The sequence below is a fragment of the Mobula birostris genome, chromosome 5, assembly GCF_030028105.1.
Source record: "Mobula birostris isolate sMobBir1 chromosome 5, sMobBir1.hap1, whole genome shotgun sequence".
Lineage (NCBI taxonomy): Eukaryota > Metazoa > Chordata > Chondrichthyes > Myliobatiformes > Myliobatidae > Mobula > Mobula birostris.
The window spans coordinates 194,350,208-194,372,994 of NC_092374.1; the positions used below are offsets into that span (position 1 = coordinate 194,350,208).

The 22,787-nt window shown below is 45.6% G+C and overlaps 1 protein-coding gene across 7 annotated transcripts in view; it reads right to left on the reverse strand.

Annotated features, from left to right (window-relative positions):
• LOC140198194 (large proline-rich protein BAG6-like) overlaps positions 1–22,787 on the reverse strand; it is a 136,610-nt gene that overhangs the window by 12,312 nt on the left and 101,511 nt on the right. For all 7 annotated transcript variants that reach the window (XM_072259220.1, XM_072259219.1, XM_072259218.1 and 4 more), the window contains 8 exons: positions 20,388–20,500; positions 16,136–16,256; positions 12,311–12,609; positions 10,491–10,797; positions 5,419–5,588; positions 4,338–4,391; positions 3,039–3,141; positions 1,934–2,058 (listed from right to left, as the gene is read on the reverse strand). In XM_072259220.1, the coding sequence (XP_072115321.1) occupies positions 1,934–2,058; positions 3,039–3,141; positions 4,338–4,391; positions 5,419–5,588; positions 10,491–10,797; positions 12,311–12,609; positions 16,136–16,256; positions 20,388–20,500 (1,292 nt within the window). The remainder of the gene's footprint in view (positions 1–1,933; positions 2,059–3,038; positions 3,142–4,337; positions 4,392–5,418; positions 5,589–10,490; positions 10,798–12,310; positions 12,610–16,135; positions 16,257–20,387; positions 20,501–22,787) is intronic.

Genomic DNA, 22,787 nt, shown 5'->3' on the forward strand with positions numbered 1-22,787 from the left:
AAACCTAATCAGGGCACTGAACTCCCAGAGCAAAACACAAAATGTTGAATAATGATACAGGAACTTAAACAGGGCGCTGAACTCCCAGAGCAACGTGGACAAAATGCTGAAGGAACGCAACAGGTCAGGCAGCATCAATGGAAAGGAATAAACATTCAACAGCCAAGACCCTTCTTCAGGACAGGAAAGCAAGATATTAGACTAAAAAGGTGGGTGGGGGGGGGGGCAGGCTAGACGATAGATGAAGCCAGGTGGGTGGGAAAGGTAAAGGGCTGGAGGAGAAGGAACCTGATAGGAGGGCAGAGTGGGGAATGGAAGAAAAGGAGAGGGGGAATTTTTTTTTAACTACAAGAAGAAATCGGTGTTCATGTCAGGTTGGCAGCTACCCAAACGGAAAATGAGGTGATGTTCCTCCATCCTCAGAGTGGCCTCATCATGGCAAAAAAAGCAGGCCACAGACTGACATGCCGGAATTGAACTGACTTTATTTCTTACATCCTTCACATACATGAGGAGTAAAAATCTTTACATAATGTCTCCGTCTAAATGTGCAATGTACAATCATACTAATTTATAATAAATAGAACAGTCAATGTAATATAGAGTACACTCAAATCAGCGTGAGTTAATCAGTCTGATGGCCTGGTGGAAGAAGCTGCCCTGGAACCTGTCATCTAGGTTTTTAAGCTGCGGTACCGTTTCCCGGATGGTAGTAGCTGGAATAGACTATGGTTGGGGTGACTCCGGGCTCTTTTTACACACCTGTCCTTGTAAATGTCCTGAATCATGGGAAGTTCACAACTACAGATGTGCTGGGATGTCCGCACCACTCTCTGCAGATTCCTGCGATTAAGGGAGGTACAGTTCACATACCAGGCAGTGTTGGGAAAAAGGAATGGGGATTGAATTAAAAATTTTGGCTGTTAGGAAATTCCATTTTTGGCAGATAGTGTGGAGGAATTCCCAGTTTGTTTTACCTTTCAGTGATCAACCTTGTTAACTTTCCTAAATCCTACTATAAAATTCCAATCCCAATGAATGTCTATATCTGTCCAGGAGCAAAAATATATCAACCTGTTGACCATCCCAAGATCACCTGGGGTAGTGAATACTTCAGATTTATCATCCTCCAAGGCAAGGTATTCTCATCTCAGATACTTATCCTGAGGTCAGATGCTGGGAGCAGCCCAAGTAACTGTAGCGCAAGTTGTATTTGGTACACACTAAAGGATGTGGTGGAAGGAGTGAACGTTTAGGGTGGTGGACAAGGTACCAATCAAATGGGCTGCTTTGCCCCGGATAGTGCCGAGCTTCAACATCACTGGTGCCGTACTCATCCAGGCAAGTAGAGACAGCTCCATCAAACACCCTTGATAGATGTTTGAGGGTAAAGCCCTCCATACCATTGAGCACATCTACAAGGGACGCTGCCACAAGATAGCAGCCTCCGTTCTCAAGGACCCCGCCATCCAGGACATGCTCTCTACTTCCTCCTGCCATCAGGAAGGAGGTCCAGGAGGCTTAGGCCCCACACTACCAGGTTGAGGAACGGCTATTACCCTATCAGGCTCCTCACCTCATCACTGAACTGATTCCACAACCTACGGACTCACTTTCAAGTACTCTACAACTCATGTTCTCAGTGTGTATTATAATTAGTAGTGTATTTGCACAGGTTGTCTTCTTTTACACATTGGCTGTATGTCAGCCTTTGTGTGTAGTTTTTCATCGATTCGACAGTATTTCATTGTTCTACTGTGAATATCAGCAAAAAAATGAATATTTTATGGTGACATAAACTTACTTTTAATAAATTTACTTTGAGCTATGTTGGGGGAAAGGCTTTGGGTCATTGGTAGGAAGAGGTTTCCCAACAAACTGAGTGAAAGGCGGATGCTGGCCTGGATCCCACGCTCTCCCCTTTGTCACTTACGATCCTGTCGTTGATCACGCTGGTCAGCGCACTCTGCTCCCCCTGGAGACTGTAGAGATTCAGAGCCAAGCACTCAAACAGCGCCTGATTACACAGCTCCAGAAGTCGGTGACCGAATGTGGCATCTGTGAGGACAAGAGTGACAGAGAAGACTGCTGGTGTGCGAGAATGAGGTTATAAACATGCTGCCAAATGGGTGGCATAGAGGCCAAATACTATCTGACCTACTGATTACACTAACCACCCACAGACAGCTTTCCACAGGTGACTATCCTCTCCCGACTGCCATTCACCAGGTTCTGTTGAGTTGCTCTGGTAAAGACAGAAATCTCCCAGCCCTTAGGTACCTAGCTGATTGTCTGTCAGGAATTCCATCAACAAGCATTTGGAAAAAGAACACAGGACTTCGAGCAGCCTCTCAAAAATAATCCAGAAACAAGTCATAGAACGCATACACCATGGAAACAGGCTCTTTGGCCCATCGAACCCATTCTGACCATCAATATTTGCACTAAACACTTATTTTATTGTCTTCCCCCACCCCCTCCCCCATTCTCATGAACTCTGCTCCCGAGTTTTCTACCTATTCATTGGGGACAATTTGCAGTGGCTAATTAACCTACCCGCCTGCACACCTTTAGGAAGTGGGAGGCAAATGGAGCACGAGTTGGAAACCCACTTAAGTTATTTTGGAGTAAGCAGGCACTTCTGGCCCCTCTAGCTGCACCACCTATCAACCCCCACTCTAATTCAAACCTAATCACAGGACAATTTACAATAACTAATTCACCTACCAACCAGTATGCCTTCAGAATGTGGGAGGAAGCCAGAGCACCTGGAGGAAACCCATGCAGTCACGGGGAGAATGTACAAACTCCTTATAGACAGCACTGGGAATTGAACCTAGATTGCTGGAAATGTAAAACGTTGTGCTAACCACAGGGATGAAGAAATCATCAAATTGCACCGGTGGTCAGAATTGAACCCGGATCTCTGGCACTACGAAGCAGTGTCTCCACCCCCAGTACCACTCCACCAGCCATGAAGGGCCAGAACAAAAGCAATATTCATTGACTATGATGGCAGAACCCAACTTGGTACGTACCAGTGCATTGGAGAATGTGGGTGGCTATCCTGTTGAATTGCTCCCGCAGGAAGTCCAAGTTTGTTCGCGTTATATCCACATCATCACGCACTACAACAGACGACTGGAAGGGCAAATAAGATGATCAGGCAACCTGTTTCCTAGATAACAATCCAAGCTCTGCAATGGCCTCTAAACCGCTATAGCTGGCAACATAGTAAGGGCTGTGACAACCCTGCCTCCTTTGCACATGCTCTCCCATGGGTCTGTGGATACAAGGCACTCGCTCTGAAGTACAGGCGATGTTAGCACCCTAGAACTTTAATCAAGGAATACGAATACCACCATACGATCTTCCAGCAGTTAGATAGATATGGAACGTACAGACAGAATCATTAATAGTGACTATTAAAAACCAAATGGGTCAACCTTTAGGGAAGAATATTTGTTGTTCTCATCCACTGTCTAGACTTTAGGTAATCTCACAGTGCAAGTCATAAGAGATACAGCAGGGAAATACATCTTAGAAGTCTGACCAGGGTCTTGGACTGAAACATAGACTGCATTTTCCTTGCCATAGATGCTGCATGACCTTCTGAGTTCTTTCAGCGTTTTGTACATGTTAGTTTGGATTTCCAGCAACTGCAGAATCTTTTGTGTTTATAACCACTCAGTTTACAGCAATCCTACAATATTATTCTCCCCATACTCTCATCAACTCCTCCCAGATTCTGTCACTCACATACATAGGAGAAATTTACAGTGGCCAATTATCCCACCAACCTGGATGTGGAAGGAAATCGGAGCATCCCTGGGAAACCCCGTGTGGTCACAGGGAGAACGTGTGATGTCCTTGCAGATAACAGCCAACGTCAGGATTGAACTAGGGTCTCCAGTGCTGCAGGACAGTGGCTCTACCACCTGTACCACGGTACTGACCAGCGGTCGGCTTCTGTCTTCTGCAGTGCATCTGCAAGCCACTGGGCCCAGGTAGCAACAACAAGGTAATGTAGGAAATGGCCTGGCTGCATTAGGAAATGGACGACAGCATATCGAGACTGACAGTCTCTTCTATCCTGCTGGCAGGGCAGATGGCTCACTAGGGAGGCAGAAATGCTGGCCATGACAACATCAACCGCAAACTTTTAAAACTGGTTTCTAGGACAAGGCAAATTGCAGGTCTCACGAGGGGAGAAAGGCTTAAAAGCTGAGCTAGCAGAGCTGATTCACATCTGCACAAGGCAACTGTCCATCCTGAATAACAATCTGGCTTCAAAGTAACTCCAAACTACCAAGTAGCGTAGCTTGTTTCGTACTTACAAAACTTTCATGGATGTACTCCTCCAGACCATTTATCAACACGTTCGTTGATGCCTGAACAAAAGAAACGAGGTTTCATGAACTCTGCAGGAAAACTGAATTCTCCAATTAGATTCTGGGTGTAGAACACTCCAGGGTAACAGTAAGTATGACATACTCGACATATAAAAAACAATCTGCATCCCTCAATTAAACTGCAGCCTGCACCCAACTTTCTGGTACCTATTATTCAATATATAAGCAACTTGAAACCTTTTAAGTTTCCAGAACATAGATAACACCCAGATATCCATTAAACTAGGGGTTACCAACCTTCTTTTTTATGTCATGGACCAATATCATTAGCAAGGGGTCCATGCACCCCAGGTTGGGAACACATGCATTAAGCCACCTGAACCCCCATTTAGATTCCAAGATGTAGATGATTCCTAGATACATTGAGCCCAGCGAGGGAGGGAGGGAGGGAGGGGTATTCTCCCAGGGTTTGCTAAGGATTTAAAACCTGTGTCCAAGATCCATCTCCTCCTTATTCCTTTTATTCTCTTCCAGTGAAACCATACTGACAGACCAGTTGAGGTCTTATTTACAAAATATAGAACATTACAGCACAGTTCAAGCCCTTTAATGCCTTGCCCTTTAATAATCAACTCTAAAATCAAACTAACCCTTCCCTCCTACATAAACCCCTATTTTTTTTTAAAAATCATCCACGTGCCGTTAAAAGTCCCTAACATATCTGCCTCTACCACCATCACTGACAGGGCATTCCACACACCTAATACTCTCTGTGTGAAAAACTTACCTCTGACACCCCCTCCAATCACCGTAAAATCATGCCCTTGTATTAGTCATTTCTGCCCTGACAAAGTCTCTGGCTATACATTCAATAAGCTTCTTTTCATCTTGTACACCTCCAAGTCACCTCTCATCCTCATTTAGACCATACTCATCCCTGGAGAAGCTGGACTACTGGTTGCCTTAGCCCCACCTATTCTTCACCATGTGACATCCAAGCATTTTAGGGGGAGGGTAAGCCTAGGAGTAGGTGCACCCGCTCTCCCTCAGCCTGGCATCTCCTTACCCGGATGTTCTGCTCTGTAGGCTCCTGGTTGTTGAGGTACTGCTCCCGGAAGAATCGGTTGAGCTGAGGCTGGATGCGCTGCAGTGGCTGGAACTGGCCGTGAAGCAGCATGATCATGTCCACCATGGAGAAGTTCTGGCAGATGAGTGAGAGTAAGTCTCCGAAAAACCCTGCCAAGAGAACAGATTACTCAAGAAACTCAGAAGGCATGGGACCAGGAGGAAAGTGTGGCTAAACTTTTAAGCCCCAAGCGGGATAGGACAACGGAGAAAGTTACCAGCAGAAGGTTGGGCACTGACACAATACAGCACTAAGAAACTTAGAAAATCAAACAGCACAACACAGTACATGCCCTTCAGCCATGATGCTATGCTAACTTTTAAATCTGCTACATGATTGACCTCACATTTATTCCTACACAGCTCAAGACCCTTCATTTTTTTCGTTCATGTGCCTATCTTAAATGCCCCTAATGTACAAGAATCTACTGCCACACCTAGTGGTGTATTCCAGGCACCCACCACTCTGTATAAACAAACTTACTTCTGACATCTTCCCTAAACTTTCCTCCACTCTGCTTAAACGGACGTCCTCAGATATTGCTCCCTGCCGCCCTGGGGAAAAGGCAATAGCTGTCCACTCTATCTATGAATCTTAAGTTGCTCTTCATCCTCCTCCACTCCAAAAAAGAAAAGCCCTAGCTCACTCACCCTCTCCTCATAAGACATGCTCTCTAATCCAGGCAGCAACCCAACAGATCTCCCCTGCACCTTCTCTAAAGCTTCCATATCCTTCTTATAATGAGGAGACTAAACCTCAACACAATTCCCCAAGTGTGGTCCAACCAGAGTTTTACAGAGCTGCAACATTACCTCACAGCTCTTGAGCTCAATTCCACCTCCCTCAGACCCTAACTAATGAAGACCAACATACCATTCACCTTTTTAACCACGCTACCAACTTGTGTGGCAACTTTAAGGGATTTATGGACATGGACCTCAAGATCTCTCTATTCCTCCACACTGCTAAGATTCCTGCTATTAACCTTGTACTCTGTCTTCAACTTTGATCTTTCAAAGTGTATCAGTTCACACTTTTCTGGATTGAACTCCATCCGCTACTTCTCAGGCCAGCTTTGCAACCTATTAGACGTCCCGTTGTGACCAAACAGCCTTCTACATTATACACAACCTCGCCAACCTTCATGTCATAAACGATCAGATATATTCCAACAAAAGGAGCAAAGGGATGATGGAATTATGGGTTTGATCTATTTTCCCTCCCAGGAATTGTTGTCTAATAAAAAAGTTAAATGTATAAAATTTGACCAACAAACTTCTCAACCTCTTTCCAAGTATATTGTTAAATCCTTACAGACAACTTGTTCTGCTATTTCAAAGGCTGTCAGAGAGGAGCTTTCCAATATCATGGCCTGCTACTGTTTGTGGCCACGTCAGTGGATTTTGAGGAAGGTCTCTGTCAAATGTATCAACCCACTGCAACTTACTGATGTCTCCCTGTGGATAACTCACATTACAAGGCCTTGGTGAGACCACACCTGGAGCATTGTGTGCAGTTTTGGTCCCCTAATCTGAGGAAAGACATTCTTGCCATAGGGGGAGTACCAAGAAGGTTCACCAGATTGCTTCCTGGGATGGCAGGACTTTCATATGATGAAAGACTGGATCGACTAGGCTTATACTCGCTGGAATTTAGAAGATTGAGGGGGGATCTTATTGAAACGTATAAAATCCTAAAGGGATTGGACAGGCTAGATGCAGGAAGATTGTTCCCGATGTTGAGGAAGTCCAGAATGAGGGGTCACAGTTTGAGGATAAAGGGGAAGCCTTTTAGGACCGAGATGAGGAAAAACTTCTTCACACAGAGAGTGGTGAATCTGTGGAATTCTCTGCCACAGGAAACAGTTGAGGCCAGTTCATTGGCTATATTTAAGAGGGAGTTAGATATGGCCCATGTGGCTAAAGGGATCAGGAGGTATGGAGAGAAGGCAGGTACAGGGTTCTGAGTTGGATGATCAGCCATGATCATACTGAATGGTGGTGCAGGCTCCAAGGGCCGAACGGCCTACTCCTGCACCTATTTTCTATGTTTCTATGTTTACCTATCAACATCAACCTATTTACCTGGATGTGTGTTAATACCAGCTGCTGGCCTGGTAAGCAAAGAACAGGGATACAGGTCAAGACTCAGTAGGCAGGCATCATGTCTGTGAACCAAGTCTACTTCTGAAGTCTGGAGGCCACATTCTAGTACTACTCTACACTTTTGCACAGTACTGTATATTATGTGTGACAAATAACATTTGATACTACTGAGCCAATACAAAGCTAAGCACTCTTATTTATGTTTCCCAATCACCTTCCTATTTTAACCAATACATCCAGTACTGTGCAAAAGTCTTAGGCATCTTTTATATAACTATAAAAGACTTTTACACAGCACTGTACATTTCCAGGATTCAATGAGCATGCTCAAAGGTCTTCAGGGTGGATGTGAAGAGGATGTTTCTTCTTGTTGGATAATCCAGAATCAAGGGGCTACTTTAAAAATAGGGGATCACCCACTTACAATAAAGACTCTTTTCCTCGAAGTTATAACTGTGGCTACTGCAATGCCTTTTGCATAGGATGGTCAGCTGTGCAAGTGAGATCATCATCGGGCTCGAGAATGGAGGTTCCTGAGTTCGATCCAGTGACAGACCACTCCCGTGCATGCTCTCCGTCTGCGCCGGGTTGATGTCGAGCTCGCAACTCGGCCTCGTAAAATAATACTGCGAAATGTCTGTGCGAGAAAGCCTTTCGAATCTGCGCCTTGTAATGCATGAAAATGCCCGACACTGGCCTCTCAGGTCTCAGTCGACGTCGTCATCATCATCATCATCATGTGCATAGAATTTTAAGGTGATGGCCTCAGGCCATACAGGTGGACAAGAACATTTCAAATTAAGAGCTAGTGTAGGCTCCTTGGTCCTGCTTAAGGTTGTTGTATCATTGAATAAAGCCACGTGGCCCACTGGATAGAGCCAGTGCCCTATGACACAGTTCTCTTGCTGGTGCTCTGGGTTCCTCTGGGATGTGCGGGTTGGAAGATAAATTGGAAATTGTAAACTGGCCCTACAGTTTTGTGGTAGAATCTGGGGGACATTGATGGGAAAACTTTAAAAGATGGGATTAATGTAGGATTAGTGTAAACGGGTGGTAAATACTCAATAGATTAAGGGCCCATTTTTATGCTATTTTTCTCCATGACTCTATGATCTCCTTGAAAGCAACACGAACTCAAGCCCACATATCCATCAACCTATGTACCCCTTTCAACCAAGTACCTCCAGCTCAAAATTATTCAAGGATTTTGTTTCCCTTCACTTTGAGGAAAAGAGCCCAAAGACTTAAGACTTTCAGAAAAGGTGTGCAGGTTCATTGGTCTTAAATAGGTGATCCGTTATTTTTAAAGGGATCCCTTGAGACTAGATTCTCTCACTTCCATTCTAAGCATACTCATCGAATCTTAGAAATGTACAGTATAGTATCAAATGTACAGTACTCCTTTTGCCTCATTTTATCCACACCAACTAGGATGGTTATCTACAGTAATTTTATTTGTTCACATTGGGCTTGGATCTCTCTTCCTTTCCCATCCATGGAACACCAGCCCAAATGCCTTTTAAACACTGTAATTGTATCCACTATCCCTCAGATCTCCTTTAAATTTCACCCCTCATTTTAAACCTACCTCAGTATTTTTTCCACTAATTATATATTTTTGTAAATTTGAGTAATTTTATCTCTTTGCACTGTACAGCTGCTGCAAAACAGCAAATTTCACATCATACAAAGTCAGTGCTAATAAATCTGACTCTGCCCTACCACGGATGGCGGGATACAGATACGACTCTACTAAGGAAGTGTAAGACGCCACTTCCCTCCGCTAGCCTGCAGGTCACCAATTGGGCAAGGTATATCACCTGCTTAGCACACCCCAACCTCCCCCCGCAAAATCAGGGTCACGTGAAGCCATGGGAGGCGGTGGATGGCTGTATGAGCAGCTAGTGCACATCACAGGTCCTGGTGATGGATCACTGACTCCAGTCACACAATCTCTGAAGAGTATTGATAATGGCTGGGGTCATTAATCTTGTAAAGACCAAGATCGTCCATGTCATAGGACATGGCACCTAATGATGACCATGAGAAAAAGACTGATTATCCATCTTATCTTTAACTCTGATGAGTTTGTATGCCTCTGTAAGGTTACCCCTCAGGCTCCTTCACTCGAGGGAAAATAATCCCAGCCAATCCAGTCACTAAACTCAAGCCTTCGAGGAGAGCCCGAATAAAACATGGAAACATGCCCACTGCCCAGCTCAACCACGTTGAGCATCGTATTAAGCTAGTCCCATTTGCCCACATTTGGACTGTATTCCCCCTAAACCATGTAATCATTCAAATTTATTTTATATGCTGTCACTGTACCTGCCTCAATCACTTCCTCTGGCAGCTCATTCCACACACTGACCACCCTCTGGCTGAAAACGTTGACCCTCAGCTTCCTTCAAAACTCTCCCCTCTCACCTTAAACCCAAGTCCTCTGGTTCTTGATTTCCCAAAGCTGGGAAAAAGACAGTGTGCATTCACCCTATCCATGTCCCTCATGACTTTACACATCCCTATAAGGTTGCCCTCCGTCTCCTAGGCATAAGATCTCAGACCACCCAACCTGTCCCCATAACTCATGCCTTCATTAATCTTCTCTGCACTCTTTCTCACTTTAATGGTTGCTTTCTTAATACAGGGCAACCAAAACTGTATATGGTACTCCAAGTGGGGCTTCACCAGTCTCAAAAGACATAAGGGTTTCATTCTACACTAAGATTTGAGGTACCACATTCTCTAACAGTGGCTCCCATCCCACTGAAGGTCTGACACAGAGATCTCTACTACACAGTTTGGTTAAAAGAGCTGAGCACAGTAGAACAACAATGTTAATTGCCCTGAGCACCCCCAACATCGTATCCAGAAGCTGCTCATTGGCCTGGCTAGTGGCAGTCGTACCTATAGCTCCATCAGCACCTGGCTCGAAGATGTTGCTGGTGCCGCTGAGCCTCTGGATGAAATCGGCGATGCTCTCTGTGCTGCCCTGCTGGGCATTGAGTGACCCCATCATGGAGGAGAGCACACCCTGCACCACACTGGTGAAGAACTCTGGCGGCAGTGTATCTGCCCCTGTCTGCTGCCGGCTCTCTCTGCCTTGACCCGGCTGCGACGTAGGTGGATCTTGAGTTGGGGCTGGGGTCTGAGGGGCCGGCGGGGGAGCTCCCTGGGCAGGAGTCTGAGGAACTGTTGCTGCTCCCTGGGCTGCCTAGGGGAGAAAGGATGAGAAAAAGTGAGTTGCCAATGTCAAAGCAGGCAACTGACCCATTCAAATAAACAGTTAAAGTTATTTATTGTCGTAGAGTATTGTACAAATGTATTAGGCACATATATTCAGCTAGGGTGCCTATGACTTTTGGACAGTACTCTATTTGTCAATGTGGAGCAGAGAGCGAGTTTGTAAACCTGGTGGGAGCAAAGGATGTTGGCAATGGCGAGGGTGGAGCATCACAGAAGGGGTGTGGGGCAGGTGGCAGAGAAAGAGTGCCAGGGATTTGGGGGGGGGGGGGGGGAACGGTGGCAGGGGTACAGATACATCCAGTGCTGAGACACCAGGCAAGATCATTGACTTGGTTAACTGATCATTACAGAACATCTCTCTGGTGTTTCCCGCTCCCTCCACTCCCCCTTCCCCACGATTAACAAATTTCACATCACATGCCGGTGATAATAAACCTGATTCTGATTCTCCTCCCTCTGCCCGATTCCCACTCTCAGTTACAATAGATCCCAGATCAGCATCAGGTTTATCATCACTCACATATGTCATGAAATTTGACTTTTTTGCAGCAGCAGCAGCACAGTGCATTCCTCCATTACAGTACACTCCAAAAGTCTTAGCCACCCTAGCTGTATATATGTGCCTAAGACTTTTGCACAGTACTGTATGTACTGAGGTACAGTTGAAAAGCTTGTCTTGCATACAGATCCATTCATTACAAAAGTGCACTCAGGTATTATGAGGTAAAATTACCGTGTAAAGTTAAACCTACCAAGATAAACTCTGTGCAGAATAGAGTGTCAGAGACACCAAGAAAGTGCAGTGCAGGTAGACGAGAAAGTGCAAGGTTACAATTGAGGCAGATAATGAGGTCAAGCGTCCAGCTTGTCACACTAGGGAATATTCAATATTCTTATAACAGCAGAGCAAAAGTTGCACAAAAGTTTGGTTAGGGTGCATTTAGAATATTGCATGCTGTTCTGGTCACCCCTTTAGAGGAAGGATATGGAAGTAGTGGAGAAGAGGTTTACCAGCATTTTCAAGATCCTGTTTCCATGCCAAATTACTGACTATTGTGAATCAACGACTTAATGTACTAGGGGACTGTTGAACGGTCTTGGAGCAGTTGGATTGAAGCTGTCCTGGAGACTGGTGGTAGGTGCTGTCAGACTTCTGCTTCTTCAGCCCAATGGGAAGGGAGAGAAAAGAGAACCTTGGAGTCCCCTCATCCAGTGAGTACAGGCCCAAACCCATTAAATAATCCTCGTGTTAACACTTTATTCCAGTATCATTCTTGTGATCATCCCCTAGACCCTGAGCAATGCTGGCACATCCTTTCTCAGATATGGGGCCCTACCACTCGCCATGTGTAGATACCAGAGGCCATTTGGTCCATTAAGCCTATGTTGACCCTTCGAACTGGCCATCCAAATTCATTGCACAGCTCCGTTCTTGCTCTGACCACCACCCCTGCGACTCCAGGAAACAGCCATCCACTCACCTGCAGAAACTCTGTCATTCCCTGCACAAAAGCTGGCATCCCTGGCAGGGTCACAGTGATGGTGGGCGAGCCCACACTGGTCACGCCAGTACCAGCTGACCCCAGCAAGGTGCCCAGGAGCTGCGAGAGCTGGACATCGGGCTGGGCGCCAGAGTCTGGTGCAGCCGAACTGCTGGTGGTGGTCCCGGTGGAGTTGGTAGTGGTGGTGGTGGTGGATGTTCTGCTTGCCGTGGTGGAGGTGGTTGCAGAGCTGGTGTTGGTGGTGTCTGAGGGAGTGCTTCCTGTTGTTGTGGGCTGGGCTGCAGAGAACGAGAAAAGGGAGTGAGAGACAACAAAACGGCTGTGAGACGAAGCTCTCACAGTGAGGGATACTGGAAGGCAGGGCACCTGGTATTTCATACCAAAGCATCGTGGGGCCAACCTAAATTGCTTAGACTCCCCAGAACAGAGTTAAATTCACTGACGTGTCCTGCTGTTACAGAGTCACAGAGCAGTACAGCACAGAAACAGTCCCTTCGGCCCATCCTGTCCCTACTAACCTGATCTTCTGCCCAGTTCCACCTCCTTGAACATAGCCCTCCAAACTCATGTAGCCATATGGCTATACCTGGACAACAATCCTCCATTCATGTACTTATCCAAACCTTTTCTTCAATGTCACAATTGAACATGCACCTACCACTTCCAACAGCAGCTAGGTCCACTCTCAGACCACCCCTGAGTGAAGAAGTTCCTCTTCACATTGTGCTTAAGTATTTCGCCTTTCACCCCAAACCTATGACCTCCAGTTCTAATCTTACCCGAACCTGAGGGGAAGGAGCCTGCATGTATTCGCCCCATCCATACCCCTCATAATTTTATGTACATCTGTAAGATCTCCCCTCATTCTCCTGCACTCCAGGGAATAAAGTCCTAACCTATTGAACCTTACTCTTAGCTTCCTTCAACCCCTTCCCTTTCTCTAACTCCCATAACACCTCCCAAATTCACTAAGAAACAATGAGCTCCACAGTGGAATAAGGGGCCAGTAGATCATGGATAAGGTCAGAGAAGGTGCCTGTCTTTTGACACTTGGCTGACATGCTGCTGAGGTAGGTGTCACTGAGAGGTGAGAATAAAGCAGCCGATCCCACCCCTCCTTATTACCACAGCCCTCCATTCCAGGCAACAGAGACTCAGAAACAAGCCCTTTGGCCCAGCCAATCCTGGCTGACCTAACCTTCTGCCTTGTCCAATCTACCTGCACCCTGAACACACCTTTCCAAATCCCTCCCACCACGTACCTATCCAAACTTCTATTAAATGTTACAATTGAGCCCATATCCACCACTTCGAACAGCAGCTCGTCCCACACTCAGACCAGCCTGTGCTGTGCCCTGTTTAACAAGGGTGTTACTACATCGGCATCACTCCATATCTACAGACATGTCAGATCAGCGCCAGCACTTTCACAAGAACAGGCAAGACTGGAATTGGGATTTGCCACTGCAAAGCTTTTGTTTGCTTGCCTCCAATGCCACTGCAAAGCTTTTGTTTGCTTGCCTCCAGGCAGATCACTCCGTACCAGATACTGAAAAGATTACAGCAACTACTGTGTCCATGACAGCGTTCTCCCAAAGGAACATCCTATTTCTTCCCTCTAGCCCAGGGGTTTACAGACTCCTCGGTTAATGGTAGGGGTCCATGGCATTGAAAAAAGTTTGGGAACCCCTATTCAGCCCCCTTTCAACTTTGCATATTTTTCATTGCCAATTTCCCCTTGAAAGTCACAGTGGAAATTGCCCCCGCCGCATTTCCAGGAGGTGAAATTCTAGATTTTAATCATGCCGGAAATATCAATAATTATTGTCTACCAGCTGACCATCCTCACCTCTCCTGATCCACTCAGTCCTTCCTACAACACCTGCCAGCCCAATGACCCAGATCCTTTCCCCTCCTCCACCAATCCACATGTCCATCAGCCACACACTCCATTCACTGATTCCCCTTTCCCACTGTTCCCACCTCACCTTGTTGTGCCGTACTCCCTCACCAGGGGATGTCGCATGACTGGCACCAAGTAACAATGAACTACAGGTTCATAGTGTAACGCTTTCAAAAGTGATCAGGGTTCGCTGCTGTCTGTACACCCTCCCCGTGACTGCGTGGTGTTCTGATTTCTTCCCACATTCAAAAGATACATGGGGTTAGTAAGCGTGAGCACGCTATGTCATGGGGTTAGGGTTAGTAAGCGTGAGCATGCTATGTCACGGGGTTAGGGTTAGTAAGCATGAGCACGCTATGTCACGGGGTTAGGGTTAGTAAGCGTGAGCACGCTATGTCACGGGGTTAGAGTGAGCACGCTATGTCACGGGGTTAGGGTTAGTAAGCATGAGCACGCTATGTCACGGGGTTAGGGTTAGTAAGCGTGAGCACGCTATGTCACGGGGTTAGAGTGAGCACGCTATGTCACGGGGTTAGAGTGAGCACGCTATGTCACGGGGTTAGGGTTAGTAAGCGTGAGCACGCTATGTCACGGGGTTAGGGTTAGTAAGCGTGAGCACGCTATGTCACGGGGTTAGGGTTAGTAAGCGTGAGCATGCTATGTCACGGGGTTAGGGTTAGTAAGCGTGTGCACGCTATGTCACGGGGTTAGAGTGAGCATGCTACATCACGGGGTTAGGGTGAGCACGCTATGTCACGGGGTTAGGGTTAGTAAGCATGAGCACGCTATGTCACGGGGTTAGAGTGAGCAGGCTACGTCACGGGGTTAGGGTGAGCACGCTACGTCACGGGGTGCCCCCAGCATACCTTCAGACCATGTTGGTCATTAGGATTAGGATTAGGGTTAGGGTTAGTAAGCGTGAGCATGCTATGTCACGGGGTTAGGGTTAGTAAGCGTGAGCACGCTATGTCACGGGTGCCCCCAGCATACCTTCAGGCCATGTTGGTCATTGTTGCAAACGACACTTTGTCGCTGTGTCATCAATCTTGACGAACACACACCAAATAAAGTTAGTCTTGTAAAACACGAAGTTACCTCCCAAACGCTTTTGGCACCATCATTCAGCAGCAGGTGAATGACAGGTTCTAACCACACGTTGGTTAAAAACATTTTTTCCCATGACAGCTTTTCACTTTCTTTCAATCAGTCTAAATCTAATAAGTAGTGATATTGCTCCACACACAAAATGCTCCCACAGGTTGACCACAACCTCTACTGGCTAGCAGCTGACTTTCACCTCCTGATCTACCCAGTTCCTCATACACACTTGTCAGTATGCAACATTCTGCTTCTTTCCTTTCCTCCACTACTCTACAACCCTACTCCTCCCACTGGTTCTCTTCTCCATTCTGTTCCCATCTGCCTTCCCATCCCTCACGACTGCATGCAGAAATTTCCTCTCTTATCAGATCCCATTATCCGCAGTGCTGTTGCCTCCACTACAACCTCTGTCACTACTTCCAATCCCAACACCCCCCCTCCCAACTTACAGCTCTTGCTCATCCCTCTCCTCCACCTCTTTGTACTGGCTACCTCTCAGTCCAGACAAGAGTCTCAATCTGAAATGTTGGACTATCTATTTCCCCCTGCATATGCTGTCTGACCTAAGTTCCTCCATTATCTCATATCCTGTTCCTCCAACTGCAGTCCCTCTCTGACTTCAACCACACGAGCTGAAATGGGAACTCAAATCCTGGGACAGGAGGGGTTGGGTAAGGGAGAAAGGGTATGTTCAGATATGCAATCCATTGCCTGTGGCAGTTCAACCAGGCTGGACTACACAGCAACAGGAAGCAAGCAAGGACAACGCAAGAGCCATGTCACGAAGAGCAACTGCTCACCAACAGTGGCAGGCTGCATCAGAAGCTGTCCAACCAGCCCGGTGATCATCTGCGCCAGGGTGGCCGGGCCAGGGCCAGGAGGCGGGGCAGGAGCAGGGGCACGAGCGGAGCCAGGAGGAACCTGCGGCAGAAAGAAATAGAAACAGTCTGGAAATAACTCAAAACACAAAGTAACACAACGGATACATCGCAGCGTTGACCCAATAACTCAAGCTGCATGGGGCTCCAGGTAGCAAGATGAGCTCCACATTGTGGGATTGTGGCCCCTTGACTATCCCTGAGCATCTCCTGTCAACTGTTTGGAGGGTTTGGAAACAGTGAAACAGGAAATGCTCAAAAAAAGTCAAGTCCCCCTCCATTTCAGTTTGCATCTGAACCGGGGGGGAGGAGGGAAGTGGAAATCAGAGTGCCGGAGCAGACAGAGGAGTGATTGTAGGGAAAGATATTGTGAAGCCTATGTAGAAAGCCAAGATTCGAATGGTTGAGCGCAGTGGGACTAATGTGCTGAGGTGTATAAATTTCAAGCAAGGAGTACAGTAGGAAAGACAGATGACTTAGGGCTGATCCACATGGAATTACTGCATTGTAGCCATGAGTGAGACATGGTTGCAGGAGGGACAGGACTGAAAGCTCAATGTTCCCAGGCTCTGCTGTTGCAGACACGATACAGCAGGAGGTATTGAAGGAGGAAGGGTGGCATTTTTAATCAGGGAAAATATCACGGCGGTGTTCAGACAGGACAGACTGCACAGCTCATCTGTATGGGTGGAACTGAAGAATAAGAAAAGGATGACCACGTTAATGGGATTATATTACAAACCACCCAACAGTCAGTGGGATTTAGAGGAGCAAATATGCCAACTGTTGCAAGAAACATATGATAGTGGGTGATTTTAACTTTCCACATATTGACTGAGACTTCCATACTGTAAGAGGGCTGGACGGAATAGAGTTTGTCAAATGTGTTCAGGACAACTTCCTTAATCAGTACATAGAGGACCCAACTAGAGGAAGAGCATTACTAGGGAATGAGACAGGGCAGGTGACAGAAGGTTGTATAGGGTAACACTTTGCATCTAGTGCCATTAGTTTCAAGTAACTATGGAAAAGGATAGGTCCGGTCCTCGGATTGAGATTCTCAATTGGAGAAAGGCCAATTTTGATGGTATCAGAAAGGATTTGGCAAGTGTGGATTGGGACAGGTGAAATTCTCAGAGTACAGAATTTGCATGTTCCTCTCAGAATAAAAGGCAAAGATAACAGGTGCAGGGGACCTTGGTTTTTGAGATATTGAGGTCCTGGCTAAGGAGGAGGAGGAGGTACATTGTAGGTATAGGCAAGAAGGAACAAATGAGGTACTTGAGTATAAGAAATACAAAAAAACACAGGAGGAGGAAATCAGGAGGGCTTCTACAGATATATTAAGAGCAATGGATATGTTGCAGCGTTGGGGTAGTGGAGCTATAATTTGTCCATCAGTGCTGATCACCCCATCCTTGACTAAGCTGTTCCACCGTGAACACAATCTGTTATGAGTCAACATGATGCTTTCAGATCAGGTCAGGCGTAGCACATACCTCTGCCGCACTGCTCAGGTGTGTTTCTGGGGTACAGGGGCTAGCGACCCTTGTGCCTGTTCTATGTACTTGAAATATGATTTTTTTGTGTTCTATGGCTGAGCAGCAGTGAACCATCTGATTGGCCTGTCAGAGTTCTCTTCGGGAACTAGTTGACTTGATCAGCATTTCTGATCTGGCTATTGTTCACAATTGCACGTAATAAAAAGAAAAGGATAGCAAGGGACAAAGGTGGTCCTCTCGAGGAGCAGAGTGGTAATCTATGCCTGAAGCCGAAAGAAATGGAGGAGATCTTAGAAGGATTTTTGCATCTGTATTTACTCAAGAGATGGTCACAGACTCTGTAGAAGTGAGACAAAATAGCAGTGATGTCATGGGCCGTACACAGATGAGAGGATGAGGCGTTTGCTGTCTTGAAGCAAATTAGAACAGGTAAATCCCTCAAGGCCTAACAAGTTGTTCCCTCAAACCCTGTGAGGCTAGTGCAAAATTTGCAGAGGCCCTAATAGAAATGTTTAAAGCGACCTCAGCATTGGGTGAAATGCCAGAGGATTGGAGGACAGCTACTGTTGTTCCGTTGTTCAAGAAAGACTCTAAAAATAAGCTGGGATATTATAGGCCAGTAAGCTTGACGTGAGTAGTCTGTAAGTTATTGGAAGGAATTGTATGGAACCATATATACAAGTTTTTGGATAGATAGGGACTAACAGGGGAAGTCAACATGACTTTATGTATGGTAGGTTGTGTCTAACCAACTTTATAGTGTTTTTATGAAGGAGTTAGAAGGAAAGTTGAAGGAGGAAAGGCAATAGATATTGTCTACATGGACCTTAGCAAGACCTTCGACAAAGCCCACATGGGAGGTTGGTCAAAGTGCAGTCACTTAAATTCAGGATGAGGTAATAAACTGGATTAGACAGTAGCTTTGTGGGAGAAGCTAGAGCAGTAGCAGATGGCTGCCTCTGTGACTAGAGGCCTATGACAAGCATTGTGCCGCAGGGATTCGTGCCGGGTCCGCTGTTGTTTGTCATCTAAATCAACAATCTGGAAGATAATGTAGTAATTTGGATCAGCAAATTTGCAGACGACACCAAGGCTGGGTGGGGATTTGGACAGCGAGGAAGGCTATCTAAGCCTGCAACAGGATCTGGACCAGATGCAAAATTCGGCAAGTATGATGCCAAAGACAAGTATGATATGTTGTACTTTTAACATAAAAGCCGACAACAAGTAGTGAATACAGCCCAGTCCATCATGGGTAAAATCCTCCCCAGCAATGAGCACACCTATAAGAGTGCTGTTGCAGCTAATCAGCATCCAGCATCAAGGACAACAACCAACCAGGTCATGCTCTCTTTTCGTTCTGCCATTAGAAAGAGGTACAAGTAGCCTTAGGACCCACACCACCAGGTTCAAGAAGCTTTATTACTCCTCAACTATCAAGCTCTTGAACCAGAGGGGTTAACTTCATTCACCCCAATACTGAACTCTTCCGACAATCTATGGACTCACTTTCAAAGACTCATCTTAGGTTCTCAATATTTATTGCTCATTTACTTATTATTTTGTTTGTTTTCTTCTTTTTGCATTTGCACTATTAGTTGTCTTTTGCACATTGGTTGTTTGTCTTGTGTGCGGTTTTTCATCAATTTTGTATTTCTTTGTATTTACTGTGAATGCCCATAAGAAAATGAGTTTCGGGCAGTATATTATGACATATATGCAGTTCGATAATAAATTTACTTTGAACTTTTGGGAAGACAAACCAGGAAAGGACTTGCACAATGAGTGATAGGGCACTGAAGAATGTGGTAGAACCAAGGGATCAGGAAATGCAGATCCATAATTCTTTGGAAGTGGCGTCACAAGTAGACAGGATTGTAAATTAGCTCTTGGCACATTGGCCTTCATAAATCAATGTATTGAGTATAGGAGTTGGGATGTTAAGTTGAAATTATTTAAGATATTGGCAAAATCTAATTTACCGTATTGTGTGACGTTCTGCTGCCGACCTACAAAAAAAGATATCAATAAGATTGTAAGAGCTTGGAGGAAATTTACACATTTTTTTGCCAGTACTTGAAGACCTGCGTTATAGGCAAAGGCTGAATAGTTTAGGACTTTATTGCCTAGAACATAGGAGAATGAGGGGAGATTTGTTAGAAGTATACAAAATTATGAAGGGTACAGATAGAGTTAAATGCACTGAGACTACAACCAGAGGTCATGGCTTTTGGGGAACATGAGGGGGAAGTTCTTCAAAGAGTGGTGAGAGTGTGAAACGAGCTTCAGACGCAGGTGGTGGATTCGGGTTTGATTTCAACATTTAAGAGAAATTCGGATAGGTACGTGGATGGGAGGGGTATGGAGGGCTATAGTCCAGATGCAGTTCGATGGGACTAGACAGATTAATAGATCTTCTCCACTGCTGTCAGGTTCTTCAACTAACCTCAAAAACCCTAGCACTATTTTTTTTAAACCTTCTCAATTTTGCGGTAATGTTCTTTTGTTTATTTTGCACTAATGTTAATTTAAGTTTATGTTGAGTTGTGTTCATTCTGCAGTGTTACTCATAGTAATCATACCTTGTGTTTGTGTACACCTCTGACAAAGAAGATATCTACCCTGGAAAGAAGTTAACACTGCAGCATCTGTCACCTTGCCCTGCCCGTTACCTGTGTTCCTGCTTGTGGCCCAGCTGCTGGCTGAGTCTGCCGTGGGGGAGGAGGTGGAGGTCTGGTTATTACCACACGGGCCGGAGAAGGTTGAAAGCCCGTCACCTGCTGCCCTGTTGGGAGAGGACAAAAGATAAATGAGAAATGAAGTGCAGGCACTTGGGTGTAAGAAACTTTTGACCAAGTCACCTCACTCCACGCAGTAATACCTCCCTACCAACAGCCCGCAATAACCTTCCTGACAGACACGCTGATCTAAAGCAACTATCCTGAACCAACAAGAAACCCAGATCTCGCAGCACAACAGCAAGGTAATAACAAACCTGTCTTTCCTGGCAATACAGAGTATAAACTACTTTAAGGACATAGACATTCAACACAAAAACAGACACATAAGCATGTATTTAAACTAATCCTAAGCAAGAAAATCTGTAGGAACTGAGGTTGAGCAGCAACGGTTCATGGTTTGGGATGAAACCTTGCATGTTAATCCTATATTTTTAGCCTCCCAGATCCTCACCAATTAAGCCCCAGGTTGGTTGCAGAAGCTTTAGAGACGGTGCAGAGGAGACTTACCAAGATGCAGCCTGTTTTAAAGTGCATGTCTTATGAGGATAGACTGAGTGAGCTAGGGCTTTTCCCTCAGCAGCAAAGGAGAATGAGAGGTGACATGATAGAGGTGGATAAGTTGATAAGAGATATAGATAGAGTGGCAAATCATGAACATGAGAAAGTCTGCAGATGCTGGAAATCCAGAGCAACACACACAAAACACTGGAGGAACTCAACAGGACAGGCAGCATCTATGGAAATGAATAAACAGTCGACGTTTCAGGACGATACCCTACTTCAGGACAGAAAAGGGGGAAGACTCCAAAATAAAAAGGCTGGGGAGGGGGAAGGAGGATAGCTAGAAGATAAGTAAAGCATGTGGGTGAGAAAGACATAGGGCTGGAGAAGGAGGAGCCTGATGGGAAAGGAGAGTGGTTCATAGGAGAAAGGAAAGAAAGGGGAATCTCAGTGAAAGATGTTAGGCAGGTGAGAAGAGGTAAGAGGCAAGAGTGGGGAATGGAAGAGGGGAGGGGAGGGGAGGGGGAGGAGAAAAAAAAATGTATTGGAAGAGAAATCAAAATTCTTGCCATCAGGTTGGCGGCTACCCAGACGGAATATAAGGTCTTGGTCCTCCACCCTTAGGGTAGACTCATCCTGGCACAAGAGGGGACCATGGATCGACAAATCAGAGTGGGAATCAGAATTAAAATGTTCAACCATCAGGAAGCTCTGCTTTTGGCAGATGGAGCAGAGGTGCTCAACGAAGTGGTCCCCTAATTTACAACGGGTCTTAACAATGTAGAGGAGCCTGCATCTGGAGAACCAGACACAACAGACAACCCCAGCAGATATGCAGGTAAAGTGTTGCCTCACCTTAACGACTGTTTTGGGCACTGAACGGAGGCGAGGGAGAAGGAAAATGGGGTAAGTGTAGCACCTAGGCCGTTTGTAGGGATACAGTGGTGCTAAGAAGTTTGTCAACCCTAAAACTAGATAAGGAGAACTCAATTAAATAACACAAAAAACATTATACTTGTTTATTTATTTATTTATTAAGAAAAGTGATCCCTTATTACTTGTATTTGTTGGAAAAAGTACATAACTGGTGTGACCCCCTTTCATCAGCAATAACTTCAACTAAATGTTTCCGGTAATTGTTGATCAGTCCTGCACATTGGCTTGGAAGAATTTTAGGCCATTCCTCCTTACAAAACTGCTTCAACTCTTGGATGTTGGTGGCATTCCTTGCATGAACTGCTTCCTTCAACAACATTTCTACAGGATTGTCAGGACTTTCTTTCGGATCATTGTCTTGTTGTATTATACAACTTCTATTAAGCTTCAGGTACCGACTGCTACCCCGATATTCTCCTGTAAAATGTCTTGATACAATTTTGAATTCATTGTTCCCTCAATGATTGCAAGCTATCCAGGCCCTGAGGCAACAAAGCAGCCCCAAACAATGATGCTTCTTCCACTTGCTTCACAATTGGGATGAGGTTTTGGTGTTGGTGTGCAGTGCCCCCTTTTCCTCCAAACGTCGCAATGTGCACTTCTGCCAAAACGTTCCAACTTTTGTCTCATCTGTCCACAGAACACTGTCCCAGAAGTGTTGTAGAACATCCAGGTGGCCTTTTGCAAACTTGACACGTGCAGCAATTTTTTTTTTCTTTTTGGAGAGCAGAGGTTTCCTTCGTGGTGTCCTTCCATGAACACCATTCTTATTCACTGTTTTTCTTATAATGAACACATGAACAGAGACTTTAACAAGTTCTGGAGATTTCTGAAGGTATTTTGCTGTTACCCTTGGGTTCTTTTTCACCTGGTTCAGCACTGCACATTGTGCCC